At 36.8% G+C, this 16,176-nt stretch overlaps 1 protein-coding gene across 1 annotated transcript; it reads left to right on the top strand.

The window, feature by feature from the left end:
* Positions 1–533: 533 nt before the first annotated feature.
* Positions 534–2,281, top strand: LOC105034236 (uncharacterized). The gene has a single exon (XM_010909298.3). It carries the CDS (start codon positions 869–871, stop codon positions 1,850–1,852), a length of 984 nt encoding a protein of 327 aa, XP_010907600.2. The 5' UTR covers positions 534–868; the 3' UTR covers positions 1,853–2,281.
* Positions 2,282–16,176: the final 13,895 nt, after the last annotated feature.

The following is a 16,176-nucleotide window of genomic DNA, read 5'->3' as shown; positions in this document are numbered from 1 at the left end:
CTAATACTTAAGTCAGTTGGAGTAAAGAAAATAATAGAAAAATCGAGAACACGAGAGTTAAAATGTATAGAAAAGCTTAGAATCCTCCCTCCAGTCCCCTCTTATCTCTCTTTATGTAGGGTAGAGTGGCAGTTATTTGATAATTTTTGTTGGTTCCAATACCAGAACTTAGGAGTTATAAGTAGGTAGTTACGAGCAATAATGCCCATGCCGAGTGACCGTTCTCTGGCTCCTAATCAATCGGGATCTGGGTTATGGCTTTACAGCAAATAATCATAGACACTCGGCCAACCACTAAGTAAAATAGTCGGTTGAATGTTGAATAGATATGCAATCGTGGCATCCAGGATGAGTGCAGATATAGTCGGCTAAATACCGAATTAGCTTGTCGGGTGCTATCAAAGCCGGATATCCAAGTATTTACCTGAACATGTCAGATTAGGAGCAAGCCTCATCCTGATCCATCCCATTTACAGCATTAATTGTGAAGGGCCCCAAAGAAACTCTAATTTAATTTCACTGCACACCTAACGTGGACCAATACTCGGCCACTAGATTTATCATACGAACGTAAGCGGTTCAAACCTTTCCATTTGTTGCTGTTTCGACCCAAATCGTCCAGACCTCCTAATTTCTTTCGATCGGAAACCAGGATCCCTCCTGGACAAAAACCACCCATACCTCCGCTGTATCTGGCTTAAAAGCCCAACGAACGGCAAACAAATGAAAACGACCATTCTACCCGCCTGAACATTAGGACAGCCAGTAACTTTAGCCAACCACGTTATCAACCATCTCCCGTTCAGATCCTAAAATTAAGCAAAACAAAACGAAACCGTCACCCTCCTCCATCCTCCTTCTCCCCCAAATGGAGGGGAAACGAAAACAAAACTGTCAAAACAAAAAGAGTAGTACAATCCATCGCTATTATGCATGCATCCGTCCATCCATCCCTGGTCTCTCAGGCCGTCCGCTCTTTTTTCTGAAGAACCCAGTCGTTCATCATCAACCTCTAAAAATTCTCCATCTCAACCACCGGCCAGCCGTAGTTCCGGTCTCCCGGTCCCACATGACACAGCCTCGTCAGTCCCTCACCCCCACCGCCACCAAGAGCAGGAGCCCGTCGCCCTCCCCTTCCCCTCCCGCCACCGCCGGCGCCGGCGATCCTATCCATAGCCCTCCCCGCGTCCCCATCACCCTCCTCCAGCCCTCCCAGCGCAAGCACCAGTCCAAGCCGGGCAGACTCTTCCGCACCGTCCGCTCCGCCTTCCGCTCCTTCCCCATCCTCACCCCCGTCACCTGCCGCCTCCCCCACGTCGCCCTCCACCGCAGCGGAGGAACCCGAGACGGCCACATCCACGGCGCCATCCGCACCACCGGCACCCTCTTCGGCCGCTTCAAGGCCCGCATCACCCTCGCCATCCAGGACAATCCCCGCAGCGTCCCTCTCCTCCTCCTGGAGCTGGCCGTCCCCACCGCCAAGTTCTTGCAAGACATGCGCTCCACCGGCCACCTCCGCGTCGCCCTCGAGTGCGAGAAGAAGGCCGCCGACAAGACCCCCCTGCTCGAGGAGCCCATGTGGACCGCCTTCATCAACAGCAAGAACATCGGCTACGCCACCCGCCGGGAGCCCACCGACTCCGACCTCAACGTCATGCAGCTCCTCCACGCCATCTCCATGGGTGCCGGCGTGCTCCCCGCCGACATGACCGACCCCGTCGATGGGGAGCTCACCTATATGCGGGCCCATTTCGACCGGGTCGTCGGCTCCAGGGACTCGGAGACCTTCTACATGCTCAACCCCGACGAGAAGACCAGCTCGGAGCTCAGTGTCTTTTTCGTCCGGATCTAACTGATTTAGATTCTCTTATCCCAACTTGCTAATTAGAAAGCAGCAGAATTATATCGTTCTTCCCGGAAACACTAAGATTGTCTTTTCTTTCTTCCACGGCGTCAACAGATCGCATCTCGCACAAATCGCAAAGGACTCCAAGCAGCTTCTTTCATCCGCATGCACAGCTCTCAGAGCGACCAGTATGCGATCCAACCGAAACCCTTGAACTTTCTTTGTTGGATTACTTGGAGGCAGAAATTATGCTTGTGGCCTCCATATTGGCCACGAAGCCATAGAACCCGCCGCTATTTGTTGGGATGACAGAGATTCTAGTTGTTGGGAAACTGTTCCTCGGGGACGATAATATGAAATGCATGCAGCCCAGCATTCATTTAATTATGAAAGAGATGTATTCCTTTGATGCTGTTCAGGATTAATAATCAATGCCATGAGACTGATCCAGACCAAATATTGGTTAATTTTGATTGGAAAGATACAAGGTGAGCTTGTTAGTGATAGTTCATTCAAGACTTCAGTCCTCAATGGAATGGCTGGATTAGAGAATTAATCTCCTACGTATGGAAGATCAATGGTTCTTAATGATGATAGCTTATTTCTGTTTTTTTTTTTACAAAAAAAAAAAAGGACTTTCCTGATTGCGCTTAGTTTTGGTGACTGATATTCTTTTGACAATATTGATGCTTACTTATTGAAACAATTATTATTTTCTAGTTTAGATCCCCGAAAAAAAAAAAAGATGTTTTGAAAGCTTCGCCTCATGACAAATTTGAGAAAGATAATTTTATACTTACATACAACAAGGTGAATTTGATCTTCCACTTAAAGGTAGTCATTTATTTTTAAGGTGGACCTCCACCATTAGTTCATACCTCTGGATGGTGAATCTCATAAAATTTTGAACTTCATAACTATAACACATGCGAGATAGAAGGGATGAGGGATAAACATTGGCGGCAAATATTTTGATCGACAAATATTTTGATGACAAAAGTATGAAAATTCATTGGTAAATAACTTAAAGATAATGAGGTGATAAAGAATTAATGAGTAATAATAACTTTTATAAGGATAGATTTTCGTTGTTAAACATATTCCTCTATGATCAGTTTTTGCTCATCACAAAAAAGTTATACGATTAGTAATGGAGGATAAATGGTCCTTAAAGCCAAATCTTGATGATGACCTTTTTGATGACAAAAGATTAAGAAATGATGGGAAAAAAAATCTTAAATGAATGATTTGATAAGGAATTAATGACCATTTTTTTATGATGATTTACCATTGCCACTCAAAATTTTCTTTTATGATAAATTGTTAATAGTCATTAAAAACTCATTTTCTTTTTTGGTGATGGGGTACAAGAAGACTATTGGTGATCACTATGATTTGTCACTATTTTTGTTTTGTTTCTTTTCATATAATTAGAATTTTAACATGGTTTTAGTAAAATATAAAAACTTCATCTACACATCCACAATAAAACTAAATATAAATATCAACTCAATATCATAATAAATAGATAAAATATAATTAAAATAGAAATATCTATATTAAATTGTCAAGGATATCAAAAGAAAATTTTTGCATTTGTCCATAACAAAAAAAGCCTTCAAGAAATGCTCCATATGTCCATGACTAAAAATAAAAGAAATCTCATAATAACATATTCATCCTTAAGTTAAGAGTAATGAAACTAAACATAGATAAGAAGAAATATCATTGAATACTCCAAGTTAGCTCGATCACGTATTGTAGTCATGATAAAATATTGAATAAAATAATAAAATAATTAAAACTTAGCTTATAAATAAGATGATAACAAATCATTAATCAAAAAATCTTAGAAGAATCACAAACCCAACAACAAAAATAATTTATTTATTACTAAAAACTTATAATCATAAGATGTGCTATGGGTTGTGGATGCTGAAAGAATAGCTTGCAAATTGCAAACATTTGAAAAAGCTAGGTATTTTTGCATCAACTTGAGAATCTACACAATCATTTATCTATTGCTGAATATGTGTCTCTCTCTCCTGTGTCTCAATTTTTTGTTGCTCTATTTGTGCTTTCAATTCTTCCACTCATTTCTCCAACTCCATTACATATTCCTTCACTTTCTAAAGTTTTTTACTATATTTAGATACACTATGACTAGACTTGGGACCCCATCCATATCCATGCTGGTATCCAAACTTTAGACCAAAAATATGACCTAAGTGCTCCTCCAAAGCCATAGGAGTAGAGGTGGCCAACGGGTTGGGCCATCCATGGGTAGCCTAGTGCCGACCCAAAATAGGTTGTGCCTGGCACAGCCTGTAATGAACAGTAACGAGCCGTGCCAGATACGGTCGTTCCCCTATGCCATGTTAGGCCTGGGGTTCGCGAGCCCAGGCCAAAGCATGGCACAAGCCTATTTAGGACTGTGCACAAGGCCCATGGGCCGTGCCCAGCCCAGCATGACGGGCTTGAATAAGAAGCCCGTCGCATGCCATGCCTAGCAGACCATGCCAGGCACGACATGATTATACCCATTACGGGCCTATCCAGGCCCATAACGATAACATAATTGTAATATTATTTGTTTTATTTTATAGGCCCGTAACAGCAACATAGCTATAATATTATTTATTTTGATCTTAATGATAAAATTTTAAAAAAATATCACTTTTAGCCCTCCAACAGTCATATAACAGCTATATTTGAGGGTGGTAAGGTCATTTGATAATTAACATAATTTTTTGATAAAAAAAATTATCAAAAGATCAATATATCTTTCCGATGCTTGCTACTGTGGCACGAGACATCCTGATTGTGCCAATATCTACTGTCGCTTCAAAGTGTATTCAGCATCGGTGGACAAGTCTTGGATGAGAAGAGAAGCAAAATGAACAAAGAATACGTAGAGATGTGTATCTATTTCAAAAATTGGCTAGATGTGAAGAGCCGACTCCAAGACGTTGACGGACATCTAACAAGTTTCCAAGACGATACGAACACAACCGCTACTAATGAGTCCACAACATCTCTCATTAAGATAGGATTTCAATAATTATAATTTACAAATATATCAAGTTTTATTTTTTAATATGAATAAAAATTATGATATATTTTTTAATTATTCTTTTTTAAATTTTTGCATTCTCTATAATTTGAACAACAAGCAATTCAATTATCCATAAAAATTTTGAGGTATTTTTTTATAATCTTTTCTATGTGTATATTTCAATTAAAACAACAATAAGTTGTGAAACTTAAATATCTAACTTGAATAACTAATGTTATTTCTTCTTCTTTTCAATTATTGATTTTTTTAATTCACAATATATTTCATGTTACTTATTACTTAGTTTCTAATATTTCAATTAATTAATAATAAATACTTAAACCAAAAAAATAGATATTAACCTAAAAAATCTTATTTTTAAAAAATTTAAGATTAAATATAAAAATTGAAAATGGGCCTAATGAGCTCGCTAGGGCCTAGGCATGCATATGCCTAAATGTGCCCAGGTCGTAGCTAGCACGGTCGATATATGTACGTGCCTTGGGCCATGCCTAGGCCAAGGTTTTTGCTTAATGGGTTCGGCCTAGCCCGGCCCGTTTATTCATGTTTCATGCCAGGCATGGCCCGTTTACTTCTAGGCCTTCTCGTGCCCCGTTGGCCACCTCTGCATAAGAGAATGATCCTCTTCTTATTGGATTTCTGCCACCTCCTATAATTGGATTTGCACTTTATGATATATGATAAATAAATTAAACAAATTAGTATCCATCAATCCAAAAATCAGCATATTCTTTATGATTCTTTTAAAACAATAGTAATTACCATGACATGTTTAGCCCATTGATCAATGCAATTTCCATCAAGCTTTTGATGAGTTACTTTCCAAAATTCTATTGCATTAGGTGGCACCCCATCTTTGGTCTATTATTACAAAATAAATTAGTAGAATGTGTTACCATTTTCACAAGAAAAAAGTAAGTAATTATTATAAACTTTTATGCACTTTATACCATTTCATCTTCAGTCACACCAATGCCATATGGTAATTTCTTACTTTAAATTCTGTTGGAATTCAGAATTTGTTGCATGCATATGTATCTTAAAAAATTTATTTTCTAAACATCACAGTGAAGAATAAGATTAAAATACTTTTAATCTGAATTATGCATGCATAAAAATATAAAATCATATGGATCTATCTCATATACTGAAATTGATATATGCTGAAATTCAAATTATGATCAAATCATATACATATTTCACAATCTTTTTTCTCGAATCTGGATCTGGAAGAGAAGAAGTTTTCTCTTAGCCGCACAAGTATCCAATCTCTACGAGTATCCACTTAGGATCAATCTGGAATAGTCCTCTATAATCTGAATTTTGATTCTCCAAAATTCAGTGTGCTGAATCTGAACGAAGTCAAGATCGTGATCAACACTTGATCTTTCTCTTTGATCTTCTTCTTCTCCTCTTCTCTAGAATTTTTTTTTGCTTTATACTACTACAAAATACCAACAACCAGCAAATTATTGGACCCCAACACCTTAGGCATGGAACTCCTTGGGACTCACGTCCCAAGGGTTGAGCGTGTAGAACGCCCAAGAGAAGAGAAAGGGAGAGGAAGAGAGGGCATGGGGAGAGCATTTGGATGTGAGAGGCTGCTAGTTTAGATGCTCTAGGGATCTTGGGGAAGGTCCCTTTAAATAGGCATGAGGATTGAATCTTATTCAATCCATAATATAAGTCCTACTTGTATTAGGATTCCTATTAACTTAAGTTATCCAACTTATATTAGAAAGCCCATTAGGCGCCAACAATTGGAGCCCTTACACCTATAATTAGACATCCCAAAATATACTCAAGAGATGTCCCATAAGAGAACTAAAAGCTCTCTAATCAATGGACATGCCCAACTTGATCAAATCAAGGTGGCGCCTAAAAATAACTATCACGAAAATTAATTAGAAACTTGCACTCTTAATTAATATGATCCATAACCTTAGATATCCAATAATTGAAGTCTCATGAATCTAATTCATGTAGGTTATTAGCAAGTAATTAAGTTAAAATTATCTTATCAAATAGGTAATTCCAACTGAAAGAGGAATTGGGTTCAACCATGTGCTAGCAAGGTTATTATGAACCCAATGGATTTCTTTAAACCCAATGATACTTCATAAGCTCAATTACTAATTCCAGACCTAATCTCTTTATTGTGTGCCTCCATAGGTTCAATTCTATCTAATAGTAAGATATATAATGATCTCTTATCATTGTATTATTGAAACTCTTTTCAATAGATCAAAATAATTCTACTATAACTTAATAAGGATTATCAATCCTGAATAATTCTAGTGAGCTCTCACAATCTACCAGTGACACCTAGCAGTATGTAGTGGTAATCCAGTAGAACTGAAATAAACATCTAAGTATAATTAATATGTAATTCAGTCTCTCTATCGTAAGTTTCGATTAGATGATAGGTCATAGATAAATCGTCAAACCTCAATATCAGTCATATGATAGATTTGATTAGCTCAAGTCCAGTTGTGACTTCTATAGAAACTCTTTTCCATCAATCATACTACTATAGCCATAGATCTTGGACTTAGTCTTTCAAATCTCATAGGACTACTCTCTATCGAGATCGATAGATCTTATCTTGATGTTCACTCCACTTCAACAGTGGACCAATTGTCGCCAACATCCACTACAAGGGCTCATTAAGATCCATGTTTATATGTCAGTCAAACTTCAGCAGCAGTATCATCTCAAGTCAAAGGATCTGTCACACAACTACAGCATCGAGACAATCACTGATGATTAAATAGAAATTCAAATGATCTCTCGTATAGTCATGCTCAGTACTAGTTATTCTTTAATAACCATCCGTACTCATCGTCTTGTGTCTCTACACAGTAGACCAAAGACTCATCTATCCTGAAAGAAGTGATTTGTACACCAGTCTATTCGGATCAATCACCGTCTTCATGATGATCCTATGATCGGAAGCATTTAGGAATAAAATACATATCTCTAATTCTCAACACCTTAAGAATATTTATCGAAACTAATTTATGAATGATTCAAACATACATCACACTTGAATGAAAAAGAGATTGTCCTTTTATTGATCATATCAATATATTAAGTATAAAATTATGCTCTAGAATTATTACAATGTGTCAGCCATATTGGCTTCTAGGACATACATCTAATAATCTTTCACTTTGGACTAAAGTCAATTGGTCACGTATCTAAGTCCCATCTTCTCAAGATAGACTTCCATTTTTAGTTGGCTCAACTACTTAGTCAGTGGGTCTGCCATATTATTTGCGGAGTCTACTCTTCACATCTCGATATAAGGTTGTCACATACATTACTGCTCTATGTGTTTGAATTTCTGGTGAGATATTGGACTCCTTAGCAAGGGCTATGGTGCCATTATCTTTGCAGTACTGTATCATGACATGACATCCAGTTCTACAACTAACATCAAAAATAAAATTTATCTTATACATCTATAGCACACTCAGTCTTAATTGATCGATTACTCAGAACCCTTCTAGTATATCGAACAAGAATACATCCTCGAATTGCAACTCAGAATCTCCTCCAAAAATCAAGAATAGATCCTTAGGCCTTCTTAAGTACTTAAGGATGTTCTTCATAGCTATCCAGTGCTCCTTGCTTGGATTCGATTGATATCTGCTCGTGACACTCATGACAAGGATAATATCAGGTCGAGTACATAGCATGTCGTACATGAAACTTTCTATCATCAAAGTATAAGAAATCCTACTCATGCGCTGCACCTCCTTAGATGTAGTCAAACACATAGTCTTGGAGAGACTAATATCATGCCTAAGAGGTAAGAGAACTCTCTTGGAGTTTTTCATGCTGAACCTCTTCAGCACCTTCTCTATGTTGGAAAATATATCCCAAAAGTCAATCATCAACTTGTCGACAGTTGAGCAATCTTGTATTGTAATTAATTTATTAATAAATAAAATATATTTTTGATATTGTCATCATAAATTTTCATCTTCTAATGAACTCCGTTGTTGTGATGAAATTCAAAGGACTATTTAGGTTCGATAAATAGAAGATTTATCAATTAGTCTTTAAAACTGTTCATGACCAAACGATGAGCTGTTAATAAGAACGATAGCTTCTATCGAGCATAGGTCACTGTAGGCCATATGGGTTGGTTGTCTTCTTAATCAAAGAGTATGGAGACACTGGTATAGTATACAGATGAGATGTAAGGATACATCATCATTGAACGTGACCAACTCCAGAGTATTCTGTTATCAAGAATATCTCTGATGGGATATAGGTATAAGTGTCCCTTAGATCTGAGATTGCCTCAGTGACTTGCAAGCAACTCACTGTGCTTTGGTACTGGACTAACTGAATTTTTAATTCAGTAATGGAAGGTTTCTGGGCACAGTCAAGTACTTGCAAAGTCAGAGTGTGATCAAGATGGGATTGACCACTCCAAGAGTTGGAGAAGAATGAGTCACTATATTTCAATTTAACAAAATCTTGGTCAGGATAATCTATCAGATGGATTTGATATTTTGAAATACAATGTAGACAACCTGATCAGAGTTGACAGTTGAACTCTGAGGTGTCCTATGAGCATTTTGGTCAAGGAGATGAATTATATGAAAATTATATCCGTATGGGTTCTAAGGATGTTGTTCTACACATTCGACCTATCCGACTGTCGGGTACCATTGCCAGATGGTCACTTCAATTGATACAAAAATTTATTCTTATGCTACTGGCTTAGGTTTGGACCTATGAGGTCACACACATTAGAGTCACGATCCAATCAGATGATTGATCAACGATTAAGAATCATTCTAGGATTAAACGATCAATACGATTGACATTTAACCTAGGCAAGTGTTGTAGGAGGATCGATTAGCAATACGATTGCTAATTGGTTTAATTTGATTAAGTCAATGGATTGAGATTAAGTCTAATTGAATATAATTTAATTAGATTTAGTTTGGGCTTGATTGGATCAAGTCCAATTGATTTATTGGATAAGCCAAGTGCAAGAAAAAACTAGTCCTAGTCCAATTAGGACTTGGGTCAACATAATTTCTAATCTGATTAAAAATTAAATCAGATTTAAATCTAATTTAATCTGAATTGGGTTAAGACCTATTTTAATTGGGTTGATTTAATTTTAGTTTGATTTGGTTTGAGAAATCAAATTTGAACAAGTCATAGATTGAATCCTAGTAAAACTAAGATTCCACCTTGCACCACCTTAGCCCCCCATGCCCACTCTCTCTTATTTTGTGTGATAAAATCTTCTCTCCCAAGCCTTCATGCATGCCTAAAGCTTTTTACTCTTTCTCTCTTACATGGAATGTGGTTATGGACCAAGTCAAAGTAAGAATTAGTTTGTATTTCAAATTCTATGAGATAGAGTTTTAGGAAACCAAAACTCTTTCTTTATGGCACTAATTTTATCCAAATTTTTTCTGAGATTTTCATAACTTTTATGGCACATATTGTGCACTCTTTGCTAGTGGTCTAGGGTAGAAAAAGAAAGAGGGGGTGCCCAAGAGTTGGGCACCACTTGTCTTGCCCTGTTTGGATTTTCCTTGACTAGGTATTTGACTTAGACAAGAACTCTTCATATCTTATTATTTAAGATAAATTTCTTCTTAAAATTTTTGTAAATTATAGAGCATTGAGAGACCTTTGGGGTGTGTGAAAATTAGGGAGAAAGGGTGTTGGACATGGAGATATAATAGACACAAAACTAGGTGTCTAGGTGAGAGCAAAGAGAAGAAGAAAAGGGTCTTCTTCTTGGGTTGCTGTGTTCACCTCCTCCCTTCCTCCATCTGTGAGTTTTTTAAGAGTGTATCATATCTAAAACTCCTTCTCCTACTTTTCATCTTTAGAAGAGTCCAAATGAAGAAGAAGGAGGTATCTGATCGACCATCGAAGAAGGATCAGCACAGTACTAGCATATTGTGCTGATTTTTTGGATCAGGACTTCTGATCGTGATTCGTGGGCTCATGTGGATGACTCCTAGAGGTCGGACGCATGTGTCACTCACAACATTATCCTCAAGCCTGGATCAGCAAAGTTAGAACATCTAACTTGCAAGGTAATAGATCTGATTTATTATATTTTACATACATTCATATAAAAACATGTTGATATGATCAACATATAGTTCTTACTCTTTATATTTTAATTTTTGATTTAATATCATGTAATAATCATGTAATAAGATCTTAGATCTAAGGATTCTATAATTTTATAAGATAAATTTTAATTTATTTTAGTCTTCCGCTATCTGATCTTGAAAAAATTTTAAGATCTAACGTTGAAACCCTAGATCAAGTTCCTTCAATTGGTATCAGAGCCTAAGTTATTTATTACATGACTATTTATACATGCTTAGATTATTTCTTAAATTAGATCTAATTTATAATCTGATTGTTAAATCTGAATTTAAAATTTTTAGATCAATCATGAATTGTAGGTTGTCTTGCTGTAAGGTTTATCCCTTACAGTGCAAAGGTTGTCCTAGTTCGTGTAGATCTATCTTTAATAATAAATTTATTAGATATAATATAGATTAAATTTATAATTTATTAGATTTAAAAGATATTTAAATCTAAAATAAAATTTTTTTGTTAATAATTTTTGTGCAAAGAACCATCATGTATTTGTCTGAAAAATTTGCACAGTTTAAAGTTGAAATTATTTCAATTATATGAACCTGTTTAGATTAGATCTAAAGTAGTTTCATGCCTATTTCACTTACATTTTGATTATAAATCAAACATGCAACTTAGTTGGTAGAACCATATTGTAAAAATATTTTACAAATATGAAAATTATTTTTAAAAAGCCGAACCCCAACCCTCAGCCTAAAACTTAATTGAAAATTAAGAAGTTGTTTGATTAGGTTCTAGGATTATGAATTGAAGAACCTAAGACACAAACCGTAACACATTGGGTTAATGGGTTAGTGGAAATTAGGTCCATTAATTGGGTTAGACCTAAGGTTAGATTAAAGATGGACTTAATTAGAGAATTGACTAAATCTAATCAATTGTTATCTTAGATTAGGTCAAAGATCCTCTAGATCAATTACAATAGTTATAGTTGGTCAAGTCCATGTCTTTAATGAGAACCAAATGGACTTGATTCTTGGCTAAGCGGTCTAGCACGAACTATTAGGTTGATCTAATCGAAACTAATTAAACCAGTTGATGTCTAACATAAATTAGATTAGTGGTTTTTAATTGGCAACCCGCTTACCTGGCCATTTCTGATGGTGTCTAAGGCAAGCTTTGGCAGACCCTCCCACCGATCGAACTTACCTGGCCTCTTGATAAAATTATATTTTGATTGGATCACTTGACTATTTGAGCTGACCCATGTTAGCTAGGTAAATCAATGTGACTGATTTAGGTGCTCCTAGACCAGTCCTTTTGATGGTCTCCTTTAAGCTGACTTAGTGAAGCTAGTGGGAGGATCATGATAAGCTAGTTCATCTAACCTCCTCTTCTAAATCAATTAAATCCTCTAAAATTATTAGGTCCTTAAAATAAAATAGTTATAGTGATAACTAGATCATAGCCTCCCATTAAGTGGATGATAATGGGTCCATCAGTTGGATAATCATTGGAGGCTCAAAGGCCTGGTGCTTATCGGCTGATGAAATTGTCATTCATAATATGATTTTTTGACTGCATCTTTTTTAATAGTGGTTAGGTTAGCCAACCAAAGTTGGACCTAATCATTCATTGGCTAGATGGGCCAAGTATGGTCATGTTAATGGTTGGACCTAACCAGATCTTTTCAGTGGAGGGCAAAGCCTATTGATTAGAGACTGAGGCAAAATTAAAAATACTAAAAATTATTTAGAAAAATAATTGATTATTAACCTACCCTTAGATGTACATGGGTTGGCCAACCAAAGTTGGACTTGTGTGCAGTCTAAGTGAATTCTAATACCCACTAAGGAATTAGGATAATTCCTCAAATTGAAGGTAGAGGCTACCAATTCGAATAAAATGGTGAGAGAAATCTTTTGATTAAAGTCCAAATCTTTAGGTTTAATGAATCTATTACTAATTATGTTATGATTTTTCTTTGTGTAGATATGGCCACTTTCCTATCGCTCTGATTATTGTTGGACAATAAAAATTTGATGGGACCCAACTTTGGTAGCTGGTACCGAAAGTTGAAGATAGTCTTGTAGCATGAATGGATCCTATATGTGATAACGGATCCTGCACCTGAGGAGTCAGCTGTCAATGCACGTGGAACAGTTAGAGATACTTATCAGAAATGGCTCAGCGACCAGACCATGGTGTGCTACATCATGCTGGCTGCTATGAGCAACAAGTTCAGTCACAAATTTGAGACGGCTCAGCCAAAGGACATGCTTCAAGTGTTGGAGAATGCCTTTGGCACACCCGATGATGTGGAGAGGCACAAGACTAGTTGTGCCATCTTCAACTTCAAAATATGGGATGGTGCCTCTATCACTGATCATATATTGTACATGATCGAGCTGATGGAGCGTTTGAGCAAGCTCAACTTTTTCTTGCATGAGCAGCTTGAGAAAGATGCAATACTAAACTCACTGTCCAAGTCTTATCTCCCATTCTTCACTCATTATAGAATGACAAAGCCTGAAGTAAACTACCACAGGTTACTGGGGTTGCTTCAGAACTTTGAGAAGGATCACCAACTCCACAAGGAGTCGGTGAACTTAGTGGGAGGTTCATTTTCTAGGTTCTCACCCCTTTGAGAAAAGGAAGAAGAACAAGAAGAAAAAAATGAAGAAGGTGCAAGTTCAGGCTGAGACATTAGTGCAGGGCCAGACCAAAAAGATCAAGCCCGATAAGAGTCAAGCTAAATGCTTCTTTTGCAAGAAGCGGAGGCACTGGAAGAGGAACTGTCCTCAGTACATTGCCTCCCTAGACCCGAACAAGCAGAGAAAGAAGCAAGCTGTTGCTAGACAAGGTATTTATATGATAACTTCTTGCAATTTTTTTATTTGTGATATAACTGACTGGATATTGGATACCGATAGTTCTTACCATATTTGCAATTCGTTGCAGGGGTTGCAGATCAGTAAAAGATTTAAGCAAGGTGAGAGGTTTCTGAATGTTGGAGATAGAAGACCAGTTCTAGTTCTAGCATTAGGAATCTTGAAACTTGTATTTGAGTCCCATACCGTTGTTTTTAATGATTGTCATTTCTATCCCAATTTTTTTTTAAATGTTATTTCTGTAGGCCTTCTGGCTAAAAATGATTATGAAATTTTAATAAAGAAATAAGTTGGTAATATCATTATGAATGGTGTTACTATTTTTTGTGGATATTTGAACAATGGTGTGTATATATTATCACAACCTGTTAACATAGTCTATTCTACTAGCAAGCACCCTAGATTAGATAGTGTATCAGATATCTACTTATGGCACTATAGGCTAGGTCATATAAACAAGAACAGGATAAACAGGTTGACTCAAGAGAGAATCCTTGAAGTCAGTGATTGTGAATCACTTCCAACCTGTGAGTCCTGTCTTCTCGGTAAAATGATCAAGTCACCTTTTAATGGAAAAGGTGAGAGAGCTACTGAGCTTTTGGGCCTAGTACATACTGATGTATGTGGGCCCATGAGCACAAGTGTTAGAGGTGGATATTTCTACTTCATCTCTTTCACGGATGATCTATCTAGATATGGATATGTCTATCTGATGAAACATAAGTCGGATTCATTTGAAATGTTCAAACGATTCTGAAGTGAAGTAGAAAAATAAACTGGAAAGAGTATTAAAACTCTTCGATCTGATCGAGGAAAAAAATATCTTTCTGGTGAGTTTCTCACATATCTAGGAGAGAATGGGATTCTCTCCCAACGGACTACTCTAGGAACACAACAGCATAATGGTGTGTCTGAAAGGAGAAATCAGAATCTGTTAGACATGGTGTGTCTGAAAGGAGAAATCACAACGGACTTAGCCCCCCACGCCCACTCTCTCTTATTTTGTGTGACAAAATCTTCTCTCTCAGGCCTTCACACATGCCCAAAGCTTTTCACTCTTTCTCTCTTACATGGAATATGGTTGTGGACCAAGTCAAAGTTAGAATTACTTTGGATTTTAAATTCTATGAGATAGAATTTTAGGAAACCAAAACTCTTTCCTTATGGCACTGATTTTATCCAGATTTTTTTTGATATTTTTATTTTTTTTATGGGACATATTGTGCACCCTTTTTTGATAGTATATGGTAGAAAAAGAAGGAGGGGGCACCCAAGAGTTGGGCACCACTTGTCTTGCCCTGTTTGAATTTTCTTTGACTAGGTATTTGACCTAGACAAGGATTCTTTATATCTCATTATTTAAGATGAATTTTTTCTTGAAATTTTTGTGGATTATAGATCATTGAGAGACCTTTGGGGAATATGAAAATTAGAGAGAAAGAGTGTTGGGACATAGAGATATAATAGACACAAGACTAAGTGTCTAGGTGAGAGCAAAGAGAAGAAGAAGAGGGTCTTCTTCTAGGATTGCTGTGTTCACCTCCTCCCTTCCTCCATCTGTGAGTTTTCTAAGTGTGTCTCATATCTCAAACTTCTCCTATTTTTAATCTTTGAAAGAGTTCAAATCAAGAAGAAGGAGGCATCTGATCGACCATCGAAGAAGGATCAGCACAGTACTAGCATACTGTGCTGATTTTCTAGATCAGGACTTCTGATCATGATTCGTGGGCTCGTATGGATGACTCCTAGAGGCCAGACACATGTACGGCTTACAATATCATCCTCAAGCCCAGATCAACAAAGTTAGAACATCTAACTTGTAAGGTAATAGATCTGATCTATTATATTTTACATATATTAGATGTAGTATAGAAACATGTTGATATGATCAACATGTAGTTCTTGCTCTTTATATTTTAATTTTTGATTTAATACCATGTAATAATCATGTAATAGGATCTTAGATCTAGGGATTCTTTAATTTTATAAGATAAATTTTGATTTATTTTAGTCTTCCACTGCCTGATCTTGAAAAAATTTCAAGATCTAACCCTGAAACCCTAGATCTGGTTCCTTCACTCTATATACAGCTTTTGTGATATGCCAAGCATTCATTTAGGTCTATCACTATAGATCTTTATTCTAAAAATATAAGACGCTTCTCCTAGATCTTTCATGAAAGATTTTTTAGACAATCATCTTTTGACCATGGTCAGTATGAAAATGTCATTCTCAATAAAGAGAATATCATCCACATACAA

This window comes from Elaeis guineensis, chromosome 14, assembly GCF_000442705.2.
Source record: "Elaeis guineensis isolate ETL-2024a chromosome 14, EG11, whole genome shotgun sequence".
In the NCBI taxonomy this organism is placed as follows: domain Eukaryota; kingdom Viridiplantae; phylum Streptophyta; class Magnoliopsida; order Arecales; family Arecaceae; genus Elaeis; species Elaeis guineensis.
This window is presented reverse-complemented; position numbering and strand designations above follow the sequence as displayed.

Coding starts and splice junctions, on each gene's coding strand:
- LOC105034236 (XM_010909298.3), top strand. CDS start 869: ATGGAGGGGAAACGAAAACAAAACTGTCAAAACAAAAAGAGTAGTACA.